Source organism: Stegostoma tigrinum, chromosome 9 (assembly GCF_030684315.1).
Source record: "Stegostoma tigrinum isolate sSteTig4 chromosome 9, sSteTig4.hap1, whole genome shotgun sequence".
NCBI lineage: Eukaryota > Metazoa > Chordata > Chondrichthyes > Orectolobiformes > Stegostomatidae > Stegostoma > Stegostoma tigrinum.
In genome coordinates, this window is record NC_081362.1 from 63,159,810 (window position 1) to 63,175,184 (window position 15,375).

Consider the following 15,375-nt stretch of genomic DNA (forward strand, 5'->3'; position numbering starts at 1 on the left):
TCCACTCCAGTACTGTGTGTTCTGACATGCCTAAACAATTTGATGCTGTATTTTGGCAACCTGCCTCAGCTGGGGCAGGTGGCTTTTGAAGAGGTGGGCAGTTTGGTGGGATGATTGGGTTGTTTGTGCTTGACCTCCAGTTGGGTCTGTGAGAGAGGCGTGAAATGATTGAGGTCCACATGGATGTTCCTTCTCCAGTCTGGGCAGTCTTGGGCAAGAGATTCCCACAAGTCAGTGGGGATCCTTCATTATTCAGAGAAGCTTTACAAACATCCTTGAAGTGTTTATGGCTTGTGGTCTCAGAGCTCAGACTAGAGAGCTTGTTTTGGGAACTTTGTGTCAGTAATGAGGCCTGCCCAACTGGAGAAGATGTATCCATGAAGTTGCAAGTAAAATGGAATATTGGTGTTTCTTATTTGTCACTGTCTTCATGTTTTGCTCTTCCGTCAGCGCCTGACCATATGGCAGCTCTTGGTTGTCGGAAAGAAGCAAGACACAAGTGTAGGACTAAACTGAAGGAAGAGGGGAAAAGGCTGAAGATGCATTCCAGCCTAATTGCAGCTTGCAACTCAGGAGAGGTCATGGGAGAGGGGAAAGCAGGATGTGAGAAGATGGATTAGAGAGAAACAGACTTCTCCTGTATGGTCTCAACCTATTGATGATCACTGCCTGAACAATGGTTGCTTCAAAAATGGTGACCACTATTTCTTCCACTTCAGTGAAAATATGTAACCTGTGGCTCTCCCCCACAAGTTGACTCCTGCTATCTCTGGTTGTGCAGAAACTTGTCCTCCAACTGAAAGGGATTATGAATTTTTTTTAGAATCCCTACAGTGTGGAAACAGGCCCTTCAGCCCAACAAGTCCACAAAGTCCCTCTGAAGAGCATTCCACTCAGACACATTCCCCTACCCCTGCATTTCCAATGTTTAACCTAAACATCCTTGGGCTCTTTGGGCAACTTAGCATGGCCAATCCACCTAGCGTGCACATTTTTGGACTGTGGGAGGAAACTGGAGCACCCAAAGGAAACCCTCGCAGACACTGGAAGAATTTGCAAACTTCATACAATCACCTAGAATGGCTGGAATCGAAACCTGGGTCCCTGGCGCTGTGAGGCAGCAGTGCTAACCACTGAGCCACTGTGCGGCCCTACTTATTAAGTTTGAATAGCTGGCAAAGTGCCAGTTTGTGAGAAATGGATGAGAGGCTTACAGCAGTGTGTGAGGTTGAGGTGAAGTTACAACTGTTACCTATATGTTGGGATTGATATAGAGAGTATTAATAGATAAGAGATGAGTGCAGTGCATTATACAGTGATGTAGTTAAAGGGGTACGACATTTGACAACATTACCAGTGTCTTTGTCATTTGAATGAGATCACTGAACCTCTTGAGGGCCCCAAATCCTGGATTACAGGCCTTGACTCCTGAAGTTGGCCACCCATACGTATCTGATCCCATTGTGTTCATACATTTTAGCTGGAGGATCCCATGGCATCCTACAGATAGATCACCTCTCTCCTCTGCCACTAATGTGTCCAATGCAGCATCAAAGTACCTTGATACACACCATCTTCCCTCTTGCACCAGAGTTCAGTCTATTTACTGTTACTATGAAGATATCCTGCATCTTCTTCAACCAGAAGATACCTCAGTGCAGGTTTTAAGTAGTGCAGGCTATCTTTAAATGATGCTAGTCTCTCATAGACCTGAGCTCTCCAAAGTTGCCATACTACCTCCATTGGAAGCATTAGGGACACATTGCAACCTGTATGCTCATTTTAATAGGCTGTTCATTAGCTGCCGAAATGTTTTACTTGGAAGCCTTGTCACAATAACTTTAAGCTATTAAGAGTTGCAAAACTACAAAAAAATCAGAGAGATTATTGAACAAAGTAGAAAAATTCCAACATTCCTATAATTCATTTTAATTTTTGTAATAAAATAACTGAATTTTTAGCATAATTGCAGTTCATTTACATTACATGAACTAGTCTGAGAGTGGTAACTGTAGTTTCAGCTTCTAAGTAGTCAGTTAACAATGCCTGGTTAAAATGTTAACAAAGTGAGAGCAGTTTGTGAGAATGCTTACTCATGCATACCAAGATCCTCTCCAAAGTTTCGAGAATTTTTTTTGCATGACCTACATGAATAAATTTATTGGGGGCAGGCTCAAAAGAGTTCAAGGCTCAACAGAACATATCTTAATCTGTTAGATTAAAAGCTATTTTACATGGTTATTGCTAAACATTTTCAAATTTAGAAAATGTAACATTAGGCAGCATATTAAAAATACAATCAATTTAGGAATATGTTAAATATTCATTTAATCAACTAATCTAACATTGGTGACATTTGCTATCTTTTTCCTAAGCAATTAGATAAATATATTTGGAATCCAGATATTGGTAACTAATTAGATCACCTTCAGATGAAACTTCAAATAGGAGCAAAAGGCTTTGCACAATATTTATGAATGTGCCTTTAGCAACTTGCAACAGCTGATAAAGAATGTTTATAAAAAGTCGGTGTGCAGGAGAGCAGTCAAATCACAGAGGGAACAAATATAGAAATATCTTTTCACATGAACACTGTAACTGACACCACTGAAATTTGGTTAATTACATCAAAGAATGTTACTCCACTAGCACTGGGCACATTAGACCATTGAATTTTTTACAAGCATTCAAATTTTGAAATGGACTAACATCAAACCTGCTCTAAGAGATGCTGCAAAGCAGGCCAAACCTGTTTCTCCATCAGATACCAAATTTAGGTCTTTCAGGTCAGTTTCTTACACAAATGTGTAGTGTGGGGGGCAATTTAAATAGAGTTAGAAATGTGAATTTTGCAGCTCCAAAGCTCTGATTTTTAAATCATGAGTATGATACAAGCTTGCTACATGTACCGATTTACAACCACCTAACTTTCTCTGCATCCTGCGAACCATGAGCCAACAGACACACCTAAACATAGATTTTCCTATTACTCTAGTTGGTTGGGTGAGGTGGAAAATGAGACAATGAATGGTCTTAAATATCTAATGTCAGGATATCAGTTGTGAATTAAGAATATCAGAGCTAGGTAGGACAGGGTATGTGTCTAAACCTGATATTTTAACTGCTTCCATAAAAAGTATATGTTGTTCAGTCAGGTAGTAATGAAGTAGTGGCAACAAAAGTTCTATTTTCTGTTCTTACAGCAGAGAACATTTATGTGCATTTATCAGTGATTACCTACTTCTGTACTGGGCATTGTGAATTTTAAGTACACAGGGAAATATAGAAATGCTTCTACACTCAAAATCAGATATTTTAAACTTTGCAGAAATTTTTTCCATTAATTTTAGTTTTCATTTTGCTTTTTTGACTTTTGTCAACTAAATTACCATCTGCTTTTCATCTGTGTGATGTGGTGCTGCCTTCATTGAGGGTGAAAAATAGGTATCACACTTGGGATTCTGTCACTTCTTGAAATTAATTGGTGGAGAAATAAGAGAGGCTGGGCTAAAAAGTCACCACTGGAAAAAAATGACATCTATCTGTTGAGGATACTATTCCAAGAGTGTGGAATGCTGGGGTAAAAATTCATCCTCACACCTGGACCCTAATCTGACAACAACTTGTCCATTCGTTGAAGAATCCACCTGATTTTCATTCTCATGAAAAAAATGGATCAAAATTGTGATGTTCATTAAACATCACACAATCCAGTTTTACTTCTGTTTGGCGCTACTTAAGTGGCAGCCATAAATGAAATGGCTGGATGATTTATGTGAATAGGAAACTCCTAGATCTCCTTTTCACAGGAGCATAGTTCTGCGGAAGCTGCTGCTGGTTGAGCTACTGGATGAGTAGCTTTTTCCATTTTTTAGCCTCATGTGTAGTAATCCAAGGGGACCTCTAAGAGAGCTGGTACCTGATACTGGTCTGAGAGAAAGCAGTCTCATGTGAGAGCTTTTCAAGGTTTACACTTAACACTGGACTCTGGAATTGCATATTCATCGTTCACCTTGATCAAGAGTAATCGAGTTGTACAGCACGGAAACAGGTGCTTCGGTCCAACTTGTCCACACCGAGCAAATATCCTAAATTAATCTGGTTCCATTGACCAGCATTTCGCCCATCTCCTTCTAAGTCCTTCCCATTCATATACCCATCCAGATGCCTTTTAAATATTGTAATTGTACCAGACTGCATCACTTCCTCTGGCTGCTCATTCCGTACATGCACCACCCTCTGTGTGAAAAAGTTGCCCCTTAGGTCCCTTTTATATCTTTCCTCTCTCACCTTAAATTTACACCTTCTAGACTCCCCTGCCCTTGGAAAAAGACCTGGATAATTCACCCTATCCATGTCCATCATGATTTTTATAAGCCTGTATAAGGTCACCCCCTCAGCCTCCAATGTTCCGGAAAAATAGCCCCAGGCAAATATAATAATACCAGTAAGATCAACGAAGCTTCAGATATTGTTCACTGTCTCTTAGCTCCAATCACTTGCCTGCTCCAAAGTGACACCACAGGTGAAACACAGTGCTGAGAAGCCTTTTGTCAGATTACAATGAATATAAATGATAGATTTCTCCAATTGATTTGTCACCTGCTGTACTATGTGGGACTTTACCTCAGTCCCCACATATATTTCATGTTCTGCAGGAACATTTTGAAAAGTAGGCTCACTGTAATTGGGTGAACAGGGTTTTCCTACCCTGCAGTATCAGATTAACCTGTAGGATAACTGAAAGTTGTGTAAAGAAATAGTATAGCAAATTTTACAATTTTGTGTTTTTAACTAATTAAGACTATAAATAATGTAAAACTTCATTTTGAAAAACATGGGAAGTGAAACCAATGTAAGGGAAACTGAAAATTTGTGAACAGGTTGAGTATGGAGAAGGAGCTCTGAAGATGAACAAGGGTGAGTAGATTGTATTATGTGTATTTCAAACAGATTCCTACACTTACAGGAAATGTTTGTCTTGAGTCACTTTGCTCCAAGACGTTGACCTGCAGTATGAGTTTAGGAAAGTCCAAAACACAAGGAAGGGAGAGGAATCTTTGAATTGGTTTATCTGAAGGACAGTTACACACAACAGAAAATGTGAGACTGAGGAAGGGGAGAATATAAATGTCCATGGAGAGGCAGCATAGAAGAGATTGAGATACAGTCCCTATAGGGACTGATCCTGCTGTACAGGTGCAATTGCAGTCAGTATCTGATAAACGTAAACTCCTAAGGGAGAACTGCCACAACAATGCAAAACAATGTACTCTAAATTGATCAAAAATATAGTAGTGATAGGGGGTTTTATAATTTAGGAGGATAAATTGCATTCTTGTAGCCATGAACATTAGACCCAGAGTGTTCTTAGTTTACCAGCTGCCAGGTGAAAGAATATGTCACGGCAGTTATTGAAGAATTTGAAAAAGGAGATGGTATGCCATATTGGAATGAATGACATTGTTAGAAACAGGTAGATATTTGTGCTTTAGAAGTGGGTAAGTTAATGCATTACTAAAGGTGTGGGCAAGAGGAGTTCCTATTCATGGGATACTGGCATCAACGTTGGTTGTACTGATATGACAGGCTCCGACTGCACGTAGTCAAACCAGTGTCATAGCGGAAAGGTTCCGTAAGGACTTGGCAAAGGCTGTAAACTGGTAAGATGATGGGTGGATAAAGAAGAAATTAAATATAAATAAAAATGACAGAATCACAAATGTATTATGGCCCAAAAGCTCCCCATTTGGCCAATCGTACCCGAACTGTTAGTTGAACGAAAATCATTATCTCGTGCCAATCTCCTGCTTTATCCTCATACTCTTTTAAATTAGATCTGTCCAACTAGTTGTTCAATGTCCTCTTGAATGTCTCAATTAAACCTGCTACCACCACACTTCCAGGCAGACATTCCATATCCTAACTACTCACTGAGTGAAAAGGCTTTCCTTTACTTGATCCTTGCTTCTTTTGCAGATCATTTTAAGTCTGTGCCTTCTTATTTTTGATCCTTCTGCAACACGGAACAACGTCTCCCCATCTACTCTATTCAGTCTGCTACTAATTTTGAAAATCTGTTATATTTCCTTTTAATCTTCTTCTCTTCAAGAAGAACAGTCCAAATTTCTCTATTCTGTCCTGATAACCAAAGCTCCTCATCTCTGGAAACATTCTTGTAAACTGCATTTGCAGTTTCTACAATACATTCATGTCCTATAACTTGATACCCAGAACTGTACACAGTATTCCAGCTGGGGTCTAACAGGTTCAACATCACCTCCTTGTTCTCATACTCTATTCCCCTATTAATAAAGCCGAAGATACTGATTGCTGTCTCTGCCACTTTCAATGATCCATGCACAGAGAAGCTAGTTAGAGAATAACAGGTCCTGGAACAAACTGTTGTAATCCAAGGAGCCAAGGGTCCACTGATTCAATACTTCATTGAGCCTGTAAACTTGTGACAGCATCTAAAAAGAAGAATCTATTGAAGTTATCTTTGTTAGCATAAGAGACCAGTTTCATATGCCTACAGGAAAGCAATCAGTGACTGTATAGGAGTGATGGAAATGTTTTCAATTCCTGTCGTCACAGAAGAACTTTCAGATGACAGAAGCCAGTGGATTTTGTGTGCAGAAGAAAAACTGACAAAGAACTGAGTGGTACAACCCACTCAAGCTCTTTGAGAAATCGTCATCTGAGTTGTTTTGACATCAGACTGTCTACAGGACAAATTGTCGTTGAAAATTTGATTTGAGTGCAGATGATAAGATAACAGAAGTCCATGAGGAATAGTTCAGTTCTCCAACTTCTAAAGTAGAATTTAGTATCAATAATAGAGATACTACTAAGTAAGCAGTTAATACCCTGACTGAGGATGGAAAATGTCTGGTGTGTTGAATAACACTGAAGCTGAAAAGTTTACCTGACATTACATAATAAGCTCCATCCATCATGATATAAAGGATTGTTCTGGGGAGGATTTATGGGTGTTCTAGTTGTGCGGCCGTTTCAAAGTTATGTACCAGAATGCTTCAGTAACAGTAATGTGTACTTGCTCTTCACTGTAACTTGAGGTCTTACTAAAGATTCTCTTGTATGTATGTAATGCAACTAGCTATTAAGTACCATGTAATAAACCTTTTCTCTTTATTAACTTTGTGTCTACTGTTGACACTGTGTTTTGGCATTCTTCCCCATTTGGTATCATAAAGACCACTTTTATTTTGATCTCTGGTCTAAAGAAAAAGGGAAAACTATACTGCTTTAAATCAAGAGACTTTGGAAGATAATGTCACAGTTAAGAAAGAGTGACTTGCCAGAATTCATAGGATGTTGTATCTACAATGTGTTAGGAGTGCTCAGCATAGTAACAGCAGTTTTACTGATTCCTGTGTGAGCGGGATGTGAGTGGGAGCAAGGATGCTGGCATTGGACGGAGTCAGGAGGAGAGTTATAAGAATGATCCTGGGGATTAAGGGCTTGTCCGTGCCATACACCTTTATGACTGTACGTGAAAAGCATTTGAGGACTCTGGTTCCGTACCCAGCAGAGTTTAAAAGGATGACGGCGGCTGTCATTGAAACTGATAGAATACTTAGAGGATTAGACACAGCAGACATGGGGAAGACGGTTCTACTAGTAGGAGAGACTAGGACCCAAGAGGGCAACCTCAGAGTGAAGCAATGACCCTTTAAAACTGTAATGAGGAGGAATTTCTTCAGCCAGAGGGTAATGAATCTGTGTAACGCATTGCTGTAGCAGGTTGTGGGGGCCAAGTCAGAGTGAATTTAATACAGAGATAGATAGGTTCTTGATTAGTAAGGGAATCAAGGGTTACAGGGAGAAGGCAGGAAAAATAGGGTTGAGGAGCACATTAGCCATGAGTAGACTTGATGGGCAAAATGGCCAAATTCTGTTCCTATATCTTATGATTTTACTCATACTGGTTTCATTGGTTCAGAAATGCTAACGAATTAATCATTAAACTACCTAGCATGCACAACTGAAACCCACATGCCAGTAGTTCAATATCCAAACTCTAAAATAAGTGACTTTAAGTTAGATATAACTCACACAGTTTATATCATAAATAATAAGGAAAGAGTTAGGCTTTAGATCTCACTATGTTGAAATGTTTATATTTAATTCAGCTTACATTTTCAAATTGCACTGTACTTAATTTTATTGATGAAAAACCTTAATTTGTACATTTATTGGGAAGTTGTTAAAAAGTCTTTTTAAGTTGAAATTTCTCTACATGTCAAATACTGTCCTAAAGTTTTAAGTGGGGAAAAGAAGTCAATTAAGGTTAGAGTCAGGACACATTTTATATTTGGGCTCCAGTGAATCTATTGGCTGTTAGCAGAAGCCAACATTGGGTTACACCCTCGCTAGAAAAATTACTCGGGCTTGGCCTGCAAAAATATGGTGAAGTCAAGGTTAAGTTTTTGTAGGAAAACCATGAATACTGTTCATAGAATCCCTACAATGTGGAAACAGGCCCTTCGGCCCAACAAGTCCACACCAACCCTCTAGGCATCCCACGCAGACCCATCCCCTATTACCCACCTAATCTACACATCTCTGAATATCATGGGAAATTTAACATGGCCAATCCACCTAGCCTACACATCTTTGGACTGTGGGAGGGAACCAGAGCACCCAGAGAAACAGACACAGGGAGAATGTGCAAACTCCACATAGACAGTTGCCAGAGGGTGGAATCAAACCTGGGTCCCTTGCACTGGGAGGCAGCTGTGCTAACCACTGAGCCGACTCTTCAAATTGGGCAAGAATTGCAAATGTTTGGTTAAAAATTAGTTATATCGACAATCTTGGGCTGAATGTTGCAAAAGCTGCTTGCAAAGAGTATAAAAGTAGGAAAGCTGTCAAGTGTCCTCATTCCTGGACAGTATTTTCTAAGAGAACACTTGCTAAAGGGAGAGAAAGTAAGGAATCAGGAACAGAGGACTTGATAGGAAGTTAGTATTTAGGGAGGACATTGCCAGTCAATGGGTAAATGTCGTGGGTTTTGAGGGAAGCTGCTGTCAGAATTCCAGAGGTGACTATGGACTATGCCTAAATCCCAAGCGAAAGAATTGTGGTAGGTTTCTCATTTTAAAAGGCTTACATCAAATAAATGATTAGTAATGGGCGTAAATTTCTCCAGGGGCCAACTATGTTTAGCCTGTGTTTCATGTCGTGTCTCGACTAGTGGAATGTTAAGTATTAATTTTTGTTGGCCAATAAAGTTAGTTAGTTTGAAAGTAAAATCAATGGCTTCCTTTTTTGGCAATAAGATTACAGCCTGACAAGAATTTTCTGACATTGGGGTTTGGATAGTGTTAAAATCCCAACATGGCTGACTTCAGTCCAAAAAAGGAGGCAGGGCTGAGGTGCCAACTGAGTACTTTGCATTTGTTTTACCAAGGAGAAAGACAAAGTTATTGTGAAAAAGGAGGAAATTGAGATAAGTTCTGTCTCCTCTTCACTGGAAGAACCTCCTTCACAGTGCACATTTCTCATGGAAGACTGAGGAATATATGCTGGAGTCATCAAAGTTTATTACATCCCTATCTGTAAACTTGCTTCCCTCTCAATCGCTCCTTATTTCTTATTCACGCACTTGCAACATTTTTGGTGTGTGCCTAATGAAGAAGGGGTGGGCAAGGTAAAATCACTGTTGATTGTCTGGTTTACATACTCAATTGCTCTTAATTTTAAAAAAAAGTAGTGCTGGGCTTCCAATTTCAGCACTAATTCATCTTTCATATTGTTGGAAGCTTGTGTGATAACATCAAGTTGCCAATCACATGAAATCATGGTAAATTCTGTACAAGTGCTGAGTCAGTGTGTCCAATTTGCGGTTCTAAAACCCAACCCATTGTTTTTGGCTAGTCTGTAGTATGGCACATTGTTGTAATGCTTAGCTAGAAATTTATTATTTCAAGTCTACTCCTCTAAATTGGCAAATCCAGTTATTTAGACTTCACATGATTGACAAAGTCCATTTGTAAGTTTCAAGTGCAAAGTCAATGACTAATTCTCTATTTCTTTTAAGATTAATGTTGAACAAAATATGTCCTGAGATATTGAAAGTACCGGGTCATATTTGGTATATGACATCTTCAGTATGATGGATAAACTCTAGATGTAAAACTTTTATATGTAGACAAGACTGTCTGATGAGTTTACCCTACATAACATTATTCAATATTACTTGACCACAGTTTCCAGACACATCTTGTGACCCTATTTATTGAGTAGAATATTTATTTTAAAGGACTTGAATTCATGTAACATCCTTTCACAACAATAGGTTATCCTGAAGCACCTTAAAACCAATGAAGTATATTCCTTTTCATATTTTGGGGAATGTGGCAGCTATGTTCCTTCGAACAGAAACTGGAGAAACAGCTAGAGAAATTCAGCAGAACAGTCATACTATAGTTAAAACATTAACCGTGTTTTCTCTCACAGACCTGCTGAGCTTCTCCAGCATATTGCTTTTATTACAAAGTATAATTGCACCTGTATCGTTAATGACAGAAAGAATCAAGAAAAGTGAACAATTTGAAACATTTTGTTCTGTTTATTTCAAACAGCACTTACAGTAGGTAAGAACATCTCGGACATGAAACATATCCATTACAATAGTAAGTATTACAAGATTTAATCTTATCCACTGCTTTCCAGCCCTTTAAGTTGCAAGGGTAAAAACAAGATACTTCTTGGAATTAAAGCAAAGTTAAATTGTTTGAGGGTATATTTTGTTAAGTTAAGAAAAAGTCAGTTTTATCTAAATTTAAACACATTAAAATGGGGATTTTCTTATCATCAAATTAATTCAATACGATTTGACAGTGGGAAATGGCAGGATACTGTAATATCCTTAAGGAGTGCTGAAAATGTTTATTCCATATTAACTGGTATAAATACTACAAGTTTCATTTAGCCAATTGTAGAATATGCATTACATGGCAAATCTTTGACATCATGGCTGGTCATCAAATTTTAAAAGCCTATTTTACTGAATGGGCATGGAAACAATGGTCAATGCCATTCGCGAAGAACAAAGAAACTTCCTAGTGCTGCACAGCAGTTAATTACTGTGCAACAAAGAAAACGAACACAGCAATACATCCCAAATCTGTTCAACTTGAACAGTCCTAATTGTCTGAATCAGGCAGAGTGTATAAACTAAATTCCAGAAAAGTATCCTGGAAAGCAAACTTAATGTAGGTTATAATTTAACAATGTAATGGCATTGAAAGAGATGCTTGGATATGATGATTGGATTAGTGCAAAACTTTGATTTTTGATTAATTCTGCAATACTAATGGCCCAAATGTTATGGTCAGTGGAAAAGTTTGGCACTCACCACTGACCTTGGAGAACATAGTCCACAGGCACCAAGCAATCTCTACGACAGGGAATCCTGCTTTCCTGTCATTAGTGTGAATCGGATTGTAAGTCAAGGGATTCTTCAGCAGTCTGGAGACACCGATGTCACCAAGCAGGGTAAGCAGCCAAATCATATTAAAACATTCTCATAGACAGCAAACAAGGAAGTTAAATGCACTAATTTTTTTCATATTTTTAAACATTTCAAAGAGAATTAAATTGATTATAGGGGGAATACACATGGAATTAAGGTAGAAGCACAATATCATACAAGTCTTCAAAAAGTAATGAATTATTGTCATCAGAGTTAAGAAATCAGACATTCCACAAATATAAAATTTGTTTCGCAAGAATAAAGTCATTCTTCAATCTGAACATAGTATGCCATTAGAAACCTAATTATACTTCATTCAAACAAGATGTGACCTTTCAAACGGTTTTTATATTGAGGTTAATGGCATAAAAGGAATGGTTTACAACAGTTCAATTACTTCTATTTGATTGTAATCAGGTGGACCTTCAATAGTGCGTGGTATGGAGATTTGTACAATCACTGAGAGCAACTCCTAATTTCTGTGTTTTACATAACATATGTGGGCTCCAAAAGTTGCTGCCAGTCATTATCATTATGTAATCTGGGTCACCGGATTTTTAAATTCCAAATAACCTCCACTGGAATGGATATAACGGGCTGCAGTGAATATGAAATTGATTCACTGGGACGCAGAGAGGAAGTGGGAGCAGAAATTTTTATTGAGATCAGGATAAAAATGTTCCTTGCAGGTTACCAGCCAATAGCCAGCTGATTGACAGGCTGGGTGCTTGTCAAGTGGGTAATCCTACAACCTTTTTTTGAAAGTTGTAACCAAGATGTACTGACAGTAGGTAGGCTTAATTGGGAGTGCAGTAGACAAGGCAGGACTGGAGGGAAGTTGTGACTATAAGGTGTATTTAGATTCTGATCATGGGGTGATCTCCAATCAGTGGAAGGGGTCTAAACGTCAGGATCCTGATCATTGGAGGAAGAGAAAGATAGTTTGAAGGGAGGTTTACTGTGTAGCTTCTTGGACCTGGAGGACACAGTTCTGCTCTCTTGATCTATAGACAGTGCTGTAAAGGCACTTACCTTGTGGATCCAGCTTTCTTGCCTCCTATCACCTGCCGCATTCCCTATGTAAGGGAACCCTGAATGTGATTAAATGTAAATTTACTGTTAAAATTAAACTGTGCACATTCATTAAATGTTTAAATGATCAACAGGCCTCCTGTAACTAGATTGGTCACCCTTACTTTGGCCTACCTCTGTTAAAACTGGAAGTGGGGAGGTTTGAGGAGGGTTGGTTTCCTGTTACAGATTTTTACCTAACCAAAACAAACCCATCAAGACTGAATGAATTTCAGATTGTCAATTTGCCATGTCTTACTTCATACCATTATTATGGCAAGAGTTTTACACAATAGGAAGCCAAAAATCTGTGTAGTTAAACTTCCCAGAAAAGCTACTTAACATTTATAGAAGAGGTGGTTCTTGAATGCTTTTGGCCCTTTGCAGTTTGGAACGGCTATGGACCAACAATCATATATTGTATGATTTTTCTATTTATGTTGTGTCAACGTGTCAGTAACATGGTTGTGCACAAATGCTTAACAATTCATACAAGGTCAATGCTGGAGGCAAATAGACGAGTTTGCTCCCATTCATAGTGTTCCCTCTGCTTTCTTTGAAGAGCTATGGAATAAAGTGGTTTGCAGCATTCAATGGAATTGAGCAGTCAGAACAGCAACAACTGTCAGCAAATAGTCTTTACCAAACACCTTGTAACATTTAGATGGTTACAATGTTCAGGAAACAGCAAGAATACCGATTATGAAGGGACAGAAGAATTACAAGATCATGAGAGGCAAGTGAGCAAAGGGTGAAGGACCTTACAGGCAGTATCACTTTTCTCAATTATCACAGATTTGGACATTGTGTGGTCTCTTGCCACATACAGAATGTTAAAACACACACATAATTGAAAAGTCACTTGTTTCCATACACAATCAGTAAATCATACCAGAGAAAAGTGAAATGGATATTTTACCCTAAGCAATCACAACCAGCTTTAGTTCACTTGGGAAATGCACAGAAACAACGGGAGGAGGGGTTCATAGGATGCATGTTCACTAAGACCACAAAGCAGAGGCTATGTGAGGGCAATCCCCCACCCAGCAGTGAGTTGTGTGCAGAAGCACAGGAGCAACTAGTCGGTTCATGTGTTAGCTGTACTTCTGGGTGATTATGTCATTCTGTACAAGGGATGGCAAGTAAATACATATCCAGAATCACTAAGCCCATACATTTCAAACAAGTTGCAGCAATTCAGGAGATCTTGCAAATCACATACAGCTGGCCAATTGTCTCAGGGAAAATCTATTACTTCTCTTTCGGTTTTGGAAGTATACAGAACAAAATACCAAGAAACATGGCACAAAGCAGTATATGATTTGAAAACAATAAATGCAGAGAAAAATATCATGATCACGTAGTGCACATGTACTTAAACAGCTCATGTACTCAGACATCACATGCATTGAAACACAAAATTCTGTTACATTGTAGATTTAATGCAGTCTGCATTTTTTTAGACAGTAAAGAGTCAGTTGCCCAAAGGCAAAACAAAATAAGCATATTTAGTTCTCAGCAAAAACTATCAAGAAAGATAAGTAGCAACCTTGTCTTTGTAATATAACTAGTGGAAGTAAAAGGGAATGAAATTGGTCCTCAATGAAAGTACATCCTAGTAAACAGCAGCTTGTTTTTCACTATGTCTTTGTAAAATGTCTATCAACAATGGTTTAAAACAGACGGCCAGTTCACAATTTGCTTGGTAGTTTTACTGAAGACCAGTTGCACTAAATGTAACCCTTACTAAAATTAAAGAACTGAGTAAAGGAACATTTTCATACACTGAACTCCCTGTCTGTAAAATCTGGTCTGAGACTGGTGCTTCAGTATTACATTGTCTTTCTAGTCTTCAATGGCTTGCTGCTGCTTCTTAATGAAGTTCACAGTTTCTGTTCATGACAATGCTATGTAGCATGCAGTATGCTGTTTTCATTTTCTGGTTTTCTAAGATTATGAGTATTAGAGTTCAAAAAACCTAAAGCATTGCTTTAGCACCCCAAATATCCCTTCAGTGGGAAACATAGTTCTTCTATATACTCTTTATATTTGTTATGAATTCGGGTAAAGGGTTGGGGAAACCACCTACATTGAAAAATGCTCACTGCCTCTTAACTTCATGCTTTCTGCTAAGATGTGTGTGAGTGCATGATGGAACTGGATTTTAGCAACCTGTTCAGTCTTGTTATGTCCCTTAAAAATGATTCTACGGCATAAAGGTGGAGTGTAGAATTGACCTTTAGTAATACTAAATGAAGTTATTAATGATTCAGTGTTTGAGAAAATCTTTGTGAACCAGGTATAATGTCTCACTCAGCATTTTCCTCAGTTAGAGTGCCCCTTATTTGCCTCAGCCTTTCATACTGTATGCTTCTGAATCAATTTCTCCAGCCCTTGCAATAATATTGCCATTAAAGCTATTCTGTGGGAGTGTAAAATCCTCTGTACAATTCATGTTTTGAAATGGTACATGCAAATCTTTCCCTTTCATTATCGCTAATCCGAGTTCTGAATGTGAATCTAAACATTCTTTTACTTAACTACACTATGCTCAAAGGAGCAACTTTTTAAAACATGGTTTTTACCAAGGCACAATACCCAGTAAGAAAACTTCAAGAAGCGTTTTTCTCTTATTCTATCATCAGTCTCCTTACTTTTTACTGAGTGAGCAAACTGAGACGAGTTACAATAATAGTAATAAAGTCTAATTGTAGAGGAGTTACATCTATTTTTCATTCCTATTAACACTAAGAAAACAATATATGCAAGAACAACAAATGGTGCATTTCAAAATTTTGAAA

At 38.4% G+C, this 15,375-nt stretch overlaps 1 protein-coding gene and 1 long non-coding RNA gene across 2 annotated transcripts in view; one reads left to right on the forward strand and one right to left on the reverse strand.

Annotated features, from left to right (window-relative positions):
- Positions 1–15,375, forward strand: part of LOC125454920 (uncharacterized) — a 40,320-nt gene that overhangs the window by 3,408 nt on the left and 21,537 nt on the right. The gene's annotated exons all lie outside the window — the stretch shown is intronic.
- Positions 10,657–15,375, reverse strand: part of LOC125454919 (synaptotagmin-14-like) — a 234,325-nt gene continuing 229,606 nt past the window's right edge. Inside the window, exon 10 of the mRNA XM_048536236.2 lies at positions 10,657–12,594. Coding sequence (XP_048392193.2) covers positions 12,580–12,594 — 15 coding nt within the window. The 3' untranslated portion in view covers positions 10,657–12,579. The remainder of the gene's footprint in view (positions 12,595–15,375) is intronic.